Source organism: Chelmon rostratus, chromosome 14, assembly GCF_017976325.1.
Source record: "Chelmon rostratus isolate fCheRos1 chromosome 14, fCheRos1.pri, whole genome shotgun sequence".
NCBI classification, from domain to species: domain Eukaryota; kingdom Metazoa; phylum Chordata; class Actinopteri; order Chaetodontiformes; family Chaetodontidae; genus Chelmon; species Chelmon rostratus.
The window spans coordinates 12,385,753-12,397,918 of record NC_055671.1 but is presented as its reverse complement, the minus strand read 5'-3'; the positions used below and the strand labels follow the sequence as shown (position 1 = coordinate 12,397,918).

General features: G+C 43.9%; 1 protein-coding gene across 3 annotated transcripts in view; it reads left to right on the top strand.

Moving 5' to 3' along the window:
• The window catches only part of cadm2a (cell adhesion molecule 2a), a 209,956-nt gene that overhangs the window by 141,216 nt on the left and 56,574 nt on the right, over positions 1–12,166 (top strand). For 2 of the 3 annotated variants that reach the window (XM_041951996.1, XM_041951994.1), the window contains exon 2: positions 3,644–3,670. The exons of the other annotated variant lie outside the window; for it this stretch is intronic. In XM_041951996.1, coding sequence (XP_041807930.1) covers positions 3,644–3,670 — 27 coding nt within the window. The remainder of the gene's footprint in view (positions 1–3,643; positions 3,671–12,166) is intronic. 3 annotated transcript variants of the gene reach the window in all.

The following is a 12,166-nucleotide window of genomic DNA, read 5'->3' as shown; positions in this document are numbered from 1 at the left end:
GTGTGTGTGTGTGTGTGTCACAGTAGGCGGTGTCTCTATGAACTATCACACAGTTTATTTATGACGGCTCCCCGCTGACAGTTACAGAGACGGAGAACAACCTGCTTACAACTCTGAGCTTTTCTGCTCCGCCACCATACAGTCACTCACTTTTCCTTCTCTCAAACTTACACACACACACACACACACACACACATGCACACACACACACAATACTTAGACCAATAGCTTCAAGCCTCGTTAAGCTGGAGGGGCACTCAGACAGCTCAGACCAAAACTCTTTGGATGTGAGTAAGAGCATGATTAGTTGCATGATATGTGTGCCTTCACATTTCCATGACCTCACCTTAGCTTAAGAAAAAAACATTGTTACAATTGTGGCAATGTTACAATTGTAGAGGTTGTCCCATGAAACCACTGTCCTTGAGTGCGCCATAACACCTGTATGGCTGTATTCACTTTGAACTTTACAACTATCTACTGGATTTTAAGATGTGCAGCATTTATTCCACTAAAATAATTTGTGTATCTGCCCCATGATTCGAATCCGCTCCAAAATGTAATTAGCTCTTCCTCGGTCCATGCTACACCCTTCTGCCAAGTTTCATGAAAATTGGACCTGCAGTTTTCCCGTAACCCTGCTGACAAACAACCAAACAAACAAACCAAACTGTATACCTCTTTGGCAGAGGTCACAACCAAAACTGAATGTTATCTAAAATAATCACCAGGTGTTGTTGTGATGTTCAGTTACGTAAAATGTACGCAGGAGCGTCTTTGTGATGAGAGTGGACTGCCTGTGATGCAGATTTGGACTATTTTCGTCTCGCAGGACGGATCGAACTTCATTCAGCTGGCTGCGAGTTCTCCTCTGTAAATGTCGGCGGGCTTTCATCCTCAGATCAACTCACTAGACGCCATGGGATGATGCCATGGAATGATGTTAAAGCTGCATGAAGTGACCACTAGGGGGCTGAAAAATTTGATACAGTCGGAGCTGTTAACAAAGAGCTTAGTCATACAGACAGCAGAACCAGAGCGTGTTGAATGTACAAAAGTCTAGTGTTGCTGCTGTTGTAGCCCCAGTTTGGTCCACCAACAACAGTTATTGCCACAATGGTCCAATGTTTCGAAAGATTTTTTGAAAATCGTAGTATTGCGTTGCTTCTTTGTAGGGTTAGCACAAGTTATTCCTCTTATATATTATAGGAAATACTTTTTAAAAGGTAAAACCAAAAATTGTACTTAATAGAGTTTAACATGAATTTAAAAATACCAGAAATTGTTGCCTTGAATGCCATTCTCCAAAAGAAATCATTGCTTGCTCATGATTGAAAAATTGTGGAAATAATGGACACTGTAGTTCTTCTTGTATCTTTCTTTTCTTTTTTTAATGAGCTCTTTGCTGGACAGGAGACAGTGGAAAAGAAGGGAACCACAGGAGAGCAGGGTTTAGGTTCAAATAACAAACTGTATTGAAGAATAGTCTAATTTGGTGCCCTGCAGGTCCCGGTTTCTGTGGCATCTTTGGTGCATTCTGTCCAATCAGGAGTATTGAGATCGTGCGAGAGGTGGTCATTGTGCAATCGATTGGGAATACTCTGCTCATGGCATGGTAAAATGGGGGAATGAGAGAGTGGAATGAAAAGTGCTTTATTCAATTTCAGCTTGCCAGGACTTACCGAACTGTTGTGTTGGTTGCCTGGTAACTGTAATGCTCGGAGATACGAGTGCAGAGAGTGTAGTGAATAAGACTGCCACCATTTTTCCCTTTTCTTTGCTGCTTGTGTTCTCTCATTCTCTCGCTAGCTATTCAGCTGTTGTTACGAGTGAATAGCTGTAAAAAAATATAGTTGTTTTTTTTTTCCCCCCCATCTCTCGTCTCCAGGATCTGTCTCTTTTTTTTCCCTGGGTATTGACTGGGAGAGATCACAGAGCCAGAGTTGTGACAGGGAACTCATACCTTGACAGCAGGGATGAAAGGCAGGAGTAGAGCGAGGTCAGACTTTGCTGAGGGAATATTTCACAGAGCCATCAGTCTCATGTAGAAGGCATGTGACATCCGCTACCCTGTTTCTCTGTTGGTGCCCCTCTCTCTTGACCAGTGACACGGCGGCAAGGTGTGAAAATTTCCCCGGTGGCGTGTGTTTGTGTGTGTGTGTGTGTGTGCAGGAATACTGTAGCTTTGTGCTCACAAGACTCCGTCTCTTGCACGACATGCGACGCTGTAGACCAAAAAACGTGTGCAAATGAAGTTTGCAAAAAAGATTTTAAAAACGGACAGGAAATGTTCTGTTCCTCTCCCCCACCTCCCAACGTCCTCTAACTATCTTGCTCCTTGGCGAGCTGTGAGAGAGAGCTAACAAAACATAATCACCCCCATCAGCCACTAAGATTTGGCTATCAGCATTTGACGGTACACAATAGGCATGCGAGAGTTGAAAGAGTGGTGGGATCGCTCAGCAGCTGGCTTGTATGGCTAGCTTTCAATGAATTTAAACCTACTGACAGCGTGTCGACCAGCCAAAATGGGAAATTCTATATTTTATTTGTTGTGTACAGGGAGAGTGATTTATTAATCCGAAATTGAAAAGAAAGCGCAGTATTTTTTTTATAACCTGCAGACTCAGGCACCTGCAGTTATATTCTCTTTGTTCTTCCTCTCTCATTCTTTTTCAGGCGCTGTCTCTTAGAGCTGTACAGGTTTTCAGGCTCACTGGAGGCATTCCAATAGATCCATCAATTTGGCAAAGCAGCGTGTGTGAAGCATAAGAGTCATTCCCCCGGGACACGCGCACAAACACAGACACACGCGCGCGCTAATAGACAATATATGTTGTTTGTTTGGCTCTCTTCTGTGTTTTTACCCAGCAGGGCGTCTCAGAGGTCGTGCTCTCGTTGTTGGTTAGGTCCTCTGTGTGCAGGTCCCCTGTTTTTATACACGGCCGTATATCAGCCTATATGGTTTTCGCCGAGCTGCTTGCTGAACCCTCCCGTATCATGGCATGTTCTGTGCAGGACGGCGGCCCTGTTTGTGCTTCTCCTCGCTGATTACAGTGCTGTCAGTCACAACCTAATATGGTGCACCTGCGTGTGCATGCATGACTATCCTGAGCACACAGCGCCAGACAAACCATGACTTCCTGTATGTCTGCAAGCGACTGAAGCCACATCGGCATGAGCTAAAAACGAAGATAATGGACTGTAAAATGTTCCGAAAGTGTGTTTCTACTAGAAATCAAATGAGGCACAGCATTCGCTAATCAACAACATAATATCTACGGTATGCCCATATCCTTACGGGTCTTGCAAGCTCATTAGAAAGCGACAAGCTTCCTTGCGTGATCCAGATGATGCGACGCGACTAATTAAAAGGTGCCACACTGTAAGGTCTCAATTTGCTGATGAGCTAAATCAGGACATTCTCTTTCAGGGTCGAGCGATTTCAGCACTCATGATTGACACCCGAGATAAAGACAATGCTGTTCCTGCATATATGCGCGACAGATACAGACACGCTGTTCTTCCAGCAGTTATCTAATCAGTTGCTCTGTCTTTGTTCTTTTTCTTCTCTCTCTCTGTTTTCTGGCATCTGCCGCTCTCGCTGCCCATCCAACCCCTCTCCTCTACTTGGGGACTCCAGTGATGGCTTCAAAGGGCAAAGTTCGAGGTGAGTTGTGGCTGCGTCTGCCTGCTGTCCCTCTCGCTCAGTCTGACAAAGTTAACTTCAGTACAGTTTTACTTTTTTCTTCTAAAAAAAAAATGAAACAAAGAAATTGACTGATGTGTCCATTTGTTTGCTTTCATTCTCTTGTTTTGCCGTCGCTGTTTGCTTCGTTCCCAAACAGTCACATTGTAATCTTTTGACGCGAGGCAGTTTTTTTTTTTAAAGGTTTTTGTCATACAGCCATTTCAAATTTCATTTCAAATCAAATACGCTGTTTAGTTGTAATGGGAGTTTTAGTGTATTTTAGCGAACGCAGGCAACTACACTATGCATTGTTTACTCAGCACGACCAAATGAGTGGAAAACATGACATGACTCTGAAAAAACGGCTTGCTTAGGCTCAGGAAGAGTTTTCCGGCCATCTTTGTGCCAGTATTCAATGATATGTGTTTTTCATATTTGACAGTAAATTATTCAGCTCATAAACACAGACGAGGACAGTCCGAGGTCATCAGATTAATAATGGAGTATTTAATTGTGCGATATTGCCCTTTGCCACTGCCAGAACTCTGGAAAGGTGGCAGTAAATTGCAGTGATCAAAATCTTCTCCATCATTCCCTGTGTCTGCGGGATGGCAGCGAGAGCAGATTAGAGATCAGAGCGAGTCAGAGAGGAGAGGCGCAGTGTTTATTTGAGAGGAGATAACCTGATTTTATTCAGCTGTGTGCTTCAGTAAATATGGCTCTCAAAACTAAGAATTTAGTCAACCACCTCTGTAATCTCGTTCTGTTTACTTACCATCTTTGGCTAATGATTATGGAAGCGCAGGTCATATCCTGAGCGGAGATGTAATAATAAATCAGACGAGAGGACAGAGAGGCATGCCTAACACACACCATGCTGTGTGTGTGTTATAATGTGTTTTCCTTAGATAACCTGAGCTGAACTTGAAAATAAAGGTAGAGCAGCATGAGAGCGCATGAGCCCAAATGTAAATGTGTCGGCTTGCAGATTTGATATTTCACAAATAATCTTATATGAATAAGAACCAATCATGGTAAAAACACATTTATCAGAATCAAGTGGCCCATCTAGACAAAAAAAAAAAGCTGATCTATTCAACAGATTAAAAAAACAAATGTTGTGTAAATGCTGTTTCCAATTACTTTCTGTTCTCAAAAAATCTATACTCTTTCTGCACATGCTCATCCAGTTGAGTCCAAAGTGTTCCCCTGGGAAGACGCACCGCACTCTCTTCCATTGTTTTGCCGTCCGTGAGCACTCTCCACCACTTTTCCATGTGGTGCATCTTTCCCAGGGGACCCCTATTTAAAAGAGGACGTTTACTATGGAGATTCTGAATCCTGGTGCGAAGCTGGCCTTCTGTTTCATAGCCGCGCCGGTCTGCTGTGATAAAACTGTTGCCTTTGTGCAAACAAGCTGCAGTAATTTAAGCGCTGGAAGCAAGGTTTGCCATTTTGAAAAGTTTGCCTGTTGTCGTGGCACCAAAACTTTTTGTAGAGTGACAGATCTCCCCTCTCCTTCGCCTCCATCGTCGCCAGCTTTAGCAACAGTAATAACAGAGTCAACGTCATGTTTCCCCTCAGCGCTGCTCTACGTGGGGCTTCCTCTTTTTCCCGCTGCGTCTGAATGCGAAATTAATTTAAACCATCTCACTACAAAGCCAACATGCAGCTGCATGTGCTTGACTGTCTCATTCACTGTTGACCCCCCTCCCGTCTTTAAAGGCCGCCCTCACCTGGCTGTCATCCTTTTCTATCTCACTGTGACAGTATAGAAAATCCATTGCACTCTTAATGGGGGAACAGAGGACGTGTAGATCAGAGTCAAGCACATGTCTCCCTCCTGCCTCTCTCGCCGTTGTAATGAGGCTATTGGTTAGAAAACATAACAAGCCAGATAAGATTCATGCTGATCAGTGGGCAGATAAAGGCTCAGTGCACCTCAAAGCACCAGTTCGCCGGCTTGTGCGTGTGCGTCAATGAGAAATATGTACATGACTGATGGACTGAGTCACTGGTTAAGGGCTCCTCTTGCATATATTCATTCCTTAATATGTATATATTGCAGCCAATTACTGCATACAGCACCACAGGTTAATTTTCCTGTTTCCACACTTATTCTTCTATTTTTTTTAACTGGTGGAAGATTAAATCAGTTATTTTAAGAACATGTCATGGCGTCATTGCCAGGAGTGTAAATGAGCACGAGAACGGACCTCATGAAATACAACACAGACATATGTCACCTGTAGAGCATGTGTGTGTGTGCGAGTGTGTGCACAGAACACACGATTTCTAGGCACCTTTAACGTGTCTTTGAAAATGCTCTGAATTTAAATCCATCGCAAAAATAATGCTTCAAATCAGGGGTTTTCCCATCCTCTAAATCCAGACAACCTGATAAGTGATATTAAGAGTTTTTTCAAACGATGCCCTCAGATGTACTCATGCTGGGTCAGACCGGTCCGAGATCTTCAATGTCACCCACACCGCTGTGGGCCTCGACTGGAAGTTGTGGTAAAAGAGCTTTGCAGCAAAGTAAATCTGACGCACGAGCCGAATGATGAGAGCTGTTTTTAAAACCAGCACTTTTTGCTCGCTGAATCTTGCCGAGCTCCCCTCCTGGGGCGAGAAGCATTTCCCCAGATCACTCTTAAATGAACAGTATCTGTCAACACATCACCACACATTAGGAAATCACACTGTGGCATGTTGATTCGGGGAGTTTGGGAGTTTGGTGGCAGCAATGATTAGTCTGATTTCCCTCATGAATGCCACCCCAGTCTGCGATCATCCTGCTTTCACGCCGTCTGAAAGCATAAGAAATGAATTGCCTCCTGTGATAAGAAGAAGAAGAAAAAGAAGATGAAGAAGAAGAAGAAGAAGTCAAGCGCATTTCTCCTCCACATCAGTTTGAGAAAATTTGAGAATTTCACACACAATAAATCTGACTTCCCTGCCCTTATGCTTTCATGACATTTAATTTATGCAACCTACTAAGCCAGCAAGTGTGTGGATGGCTACTAATATTGCTTTGCCATTGCTTGACCTTATATTTAAAGTGGGAATATTTGAGGCTAGATTTAACGTACGTAGCCAAAGCTTTGCCTTCTGTGTCCTTGTAGAGCTGAAATTAGAACAGATGACACCGGGATTTTGTAAATTCTAGAAAGGATGAAGTGAAAATACCATTTAGTGGACATCGCACTTCTCAGCCACTTCCAGCATATACACAAGTGATAATGTACAAAGAGGTATCACTCGTATACCTGCTCAGATTTAGTGCCAAAATTAGGGCAGCGTAATGCAAACGCCTGTTTCCCACACGTCTGCTGCACATCCCAGACAATGTAACTGTGTGAGAAACAGGTCCTCTTTGGCTGGAAGGAAGCATTTAAGATATTAGTCGTTCCTTTTTGCACTTGCCGCAGTTGTTTACTCCATCCCCTATCACTTATCTGTCAAAATATGGACTTCTGTCCTTACCTAACTCGCCTTTGCTCGCAGCTTCTTCTACTTGCTTTTGCCAGCTGGAAGAAAGCAGTGCATGAAGTATTTATGAAGGCCAGGTTTACCTCTATCATAAAACCATGAGATGTCTGCCCTTGGCTCAGAAAGGATACTGAGATCTCCGGCCATTCTGGACCGAGCGAGGCTGAACTCAGGCGGCGTACACACAGAGAATGGGCAGAGGTTTATATCTCTGCCCTTTAAATTGATGTGGCTTAATCAAGGGCAGGGATGCTGGGCAAATGATATTTGTGTCTGGTCTCAAATTTCAAAGCAGTGTGTGGGCTTCTGTAAATGATGATATATAGGATCTGCTCCTATTGCACAAAAGTTCAGTTCAGAAATGCTGCGGTGTGCTCTGGCGTGTTTGTTTCTCGCAGTGCTTTGTGCACACAAGAAGGTGCTATCGTAGGAGAAATACTTCCTGGATGTTTCATCGCTACCTTGATGTCAGTTAACACCTTTCGCATCCCAGATGCTGCTGAAAACGTCCCCCTTCCCGTCTCAAAAAACAACCCAAAAAGACGTCCCTCTCGCCTCTGACGACTCGTAATTCCTACCATACTGCCGCTCCGTGCCGCGCTAAAGCAACACCTACTAGCACCACGAAGAAGTATGTGATATTTTGTTGATCTGACTCCAGGGGTTGAGTTGGACATCAAGTTAGTGATGGCAGCACCAACAGCTGCCTGGTCTAATTACTGTATGTAAATGACGACAATGCTGCCATAGCCGGCCTCTCTCTGGTGCCGGATAATTAATTTCATATCTCCAGATCAGAAATGTCTGTCCTGAGGTGGTTGTATGCCAGCACTGAATACAAAGGTAGCTCCACCCTCTGCAGGGGTTGCATTCAATTTGCTCACAGCAGGAATCTTATCACTGTCAAAAGAGAAAGTTTAGATTGGAAACGTGCACACACGCACGCACGCACGCACACACACACACACACACACATGCATGTGAAAATTAACATACAATTCACTCAGAAACACAAACAGTACAAAGCAGAAAAATACAGGATGCTATTTGCATAATAATAATGTGATTTATATAATTATTTCTAACTCATAGAGTTCATTAAAGGTCACACAAATTCATAAAATTCCACATTATTACTAATTCAACCAGCATGGCGTCTATGAATTGAATATGTTACACAGACATTTATACATCATGTGCGCATGTTGTACTCCAGGAAAATAATCCTGACAGAAGCAGGCAGTCAATACTTTTAGGGCCGAAAATGAAAAGAAGATAGCAATACATGGGACCCATATTACAAACTGATATTCAGATATCATATCCATAAAGTTTAATTGAGTTTTTTCATGGGCAAATAAACATATTCTCAGATATATGAAAGATAAATTGAGAGTATGCACATTTGGCAATGTGAATGTAAGTTACATCGCTTTTAATTTCGTTTTTTTTTTTTTTTAATTCTGCCAGTACAAAATATTCTGACTCGCGGACGACAGATATGTGACATGTCCCTCAGAAAAAGGAAGGCGTTTGTGTGAAAACTGTCACAGTGGGAGGATGAGTCCCAGAGCGAGGCCAGGCAGCGATGATGCACTTGTCTGATATCTTAGCTTCTGTTCCAGGAAGTTGCTAACAACATTTTGTGTTCCATATTATCAACTAAAATTGGTTGTTGCCCAGAAAAAAGCAAATCCCTTCCTGGAAGACGTTGGTATCTTAAACCAGTGAGGCGCCAGGTTTCTGGCGACAGGACACGTGGCTGCTTGATGAATTCACACCAGCTCTTGTGATGATCAAACTCTTGACCTTGTGCTGGTCTCTCCAATCACCAGGCTGCCCTGCTGCCTGACACTCCGAGAATCACTCAGTCTGAGAACCTTGTGTATCCAGCTGTGCAGCCACCTGTGTAACCTTAGAGACACTAACTGTTCGTGGTGAAACCGTCATGTCCTGCGTAATCTAATGCATCGCGTTCATGATCGTCTGAGCGGGATGCCTTTCGTATCAGGGTCGGCGAGTATCTAAGGCAGCGCTGTGCAAAGGCGCCGATACTGTATGTGGTTTCAAATGCCCATTTTGCCATGTGTTCACAATGACAATGCAGTTTTTACCGTAGTAAATGCACACAGTCGCAGTGGCATTACGAGTATGCTAACTTTCAGGGTTGCCTACTGTCAGCTCTGGTTCATGCATCATTGGAGCGACATCCTCATTCCCAGATCTCAGAAATCTCTAGTGCTGATAGAAAAGATGGCTCTGTGAGAAGCAAGTCTTTTCCTCCTTCAAATTTAAATTATACAGCGCCGAAATCCCAAGTCTGCATTTATAAGGTGCGTTCGACTGGCTTAAAAGGTGAATCAGCAAATCAAAACTGTGTGGGCTGCCTCAATCCATTTTGTAATCCTGTATTCCCAGCCATACATCATGGCTCTACAGCTCAGTTGAGCTCCAGTCCTGGCATAAAGGTCAGTAGCTCCAGGCTGTCCGTCTGTCTGCCTGCATCTCTCTCTTTTTCTCTGCTTCTTGAATGCCTAAATAAGAAAGGTTATTAGACTCAGCTGCTCTTGCTTGAAAGGTCATGTCGGAGAGCAGACAGGAAGCATCCAGGATACTCTTATCATTATTATTTGTCCGGTAGTTTGCTCTGGGAACAGGTGCTGTGTGTCTGAATGTGCCTCCGTGCCCTGTGAATATCTCTACTGACCGCACAGGCATATGCTTTTTGGATAAGTAATAGTTTGGTCTTTTGAGCGGCACTGGATGTGGTTCTTTGCATGGTGGGAGGCAGAAGTCCAAATGATTGTGGGGGAGCTTTGCAGCTAGGTATGATTGTTAGCCAGTGAATACACCGGTGGAGGGAGGGTGTTGAGTGGTCCCATTAAAATGTAAGATTCAGCTCATCTAGGGAGATAGCTGTGTGGAGGGTGAAGTGTGAGGATGAGCTCTGGTTCAGTGTCTGTAGAGGAAGTTATGATTGCTATTTGTTTAATGGCAGCTCTAAATAGTCACATCCCAAATGAGTCAAGTCTTGCGTTGCTCTATAGTACATGCCATTTACGGTGACATATATATTATCCAACTCAAGCTAAATAAAGCAAAGCTAATTTCATTATGTCGGTACAACATAATGGCATGCAGATGAGGATGTTGTTGACCTGGCTTAGCCTTGGCATGTCAGTCAAAGTGGAGGGCAATTAAACTGACCCCGCTCTCCATGAGACATAGAGCACAATTGAGCACAAGAAAGAAGGTAGGATCAAGATAAATTTGAAAGACCGGGGAGCACCGGGAGACAGAGAGAATATGAAAATGAGAGACTAAGAAAGTGGAAATGCCACCCTTCAGGGATCAACCAGAGGAGGAGACGCGACAGAGGGAGAGAGGCGGGGGAGAGAGGGAGAGGGAGAGAGACGGGAACTGAGTGGAATGGATGTGAACTGGAAAAGACAGAGCACGAAACTGAAAGTAGGAGAAAGCGATGGAGTTGAAGTGAGGGAAGGACCTAAATTTAGACATGGAAATCAGGAGAGAACAGCTGCCTCCTTCCCTCAGGAGATACATTAAAATCAGGTCTGGGTGGCCAGAGGGGAGGACAGGAGAACCTACTCCACCGGCCAATTAGGCGCACAGAGCACTGCACTGTTCTAATATAACCATCATTGTGGCCCCTTTGGCCCTTTCAGTCCCGCTAGACTGTCGAGCACCAGACACTGACGCGGAGCTTAGGCAGAGGGATCCCTGGTCTATTGTTACTATGTGTAGGCACGAGTACCACTGGAGAGGAGAAAAGGGAAAGACAAAAAGAGACTTTGATATTTTTAATGCTTAGCCTCTGTCCTGATGGATGCAGGATCTCATGTGTGACACCTGTAGTGCCATCAGTATCATAGATTTTCTCTAAAGAACTCAATCTGTCTGTTTTACCATCTTAAGATTTGCAGTTATCTAAGAAATATTGGTCAAAATGTATGTACTGTATATGTACTGTATACATTTCTATTCCTTACAGTATAATTCAAATGCTATTATATCATAATGTGCTCATGTTTTATAGTCCTCAGAAAAACCTGGATAGATAAAGCATTTTGGATGCACCCATGTTACCACAGGGTATGTTTTACATTTCGCCATAACAAATCTCATGTTTTCCCCCTTTTTTTTTTCAAAAGCAGGTCATTTGGAGAACAAACAGGCAGATTATATTTTCAGGCAAAAGTACCTAGTTGACAATACAGCAATCGAGCACATCCCCAGAGTGTCTCCGTCTTCGCTGACATTTTGCAGTGACACATCCACAGCAGTAATGAACAAAAATTATACACTCATATTGTCGCATTGTGCACCTCACTCAAAAATCATCACCGCTTCCGTTCGGGACGGCGTTTAACTTCCCTTTGTGGCCGGCACAAAAGGAATAAAATGTATCACACCGGGCTGCGTGTCGCCCAGCCGCGCGAGTGAGAAAAATGAGAAAAAGTAAGTGATTTAAAGAGAGGAAGTAATAAAGAGAGCGAGGGCAGGCGCGGGAGAACGGTAAATCGTTGGCAGATCATGCCTCATGCAAAACTTTCATGAATAAAACATATTCCTGGCCTCCCATAGCTCAGATCCATTTTTCCTCCGTTTCCCTCCTCTTCCCTCTCTATCTCTCACATGCATGATTAACCTCGGGAGGCCTTAATCAACACTGGAAATGACCCGTGCTCCTTGACTTACCTCTCTCTGCATCTCCTCCCTTCCTTCACCTCATCCTCTCCACGCGTCCTCCACCACGGGCCTGTCAGTGATGGGGTTTGCCTCACCCGCTGACCCTGCAGACAAGCGCTGTTGGAGGGTTTGTTTATCGCATGTGCGCAGTCATTAACCAAAGTAAGGAAATTGCCTGCTGAATGCGATCGAATGCGTTTGAGGGCTTTGAACGGAAAGGTAGAATCGCACAGATCCTGGATATTCTACTTTTTGTTTATTTCTTTCCTTATA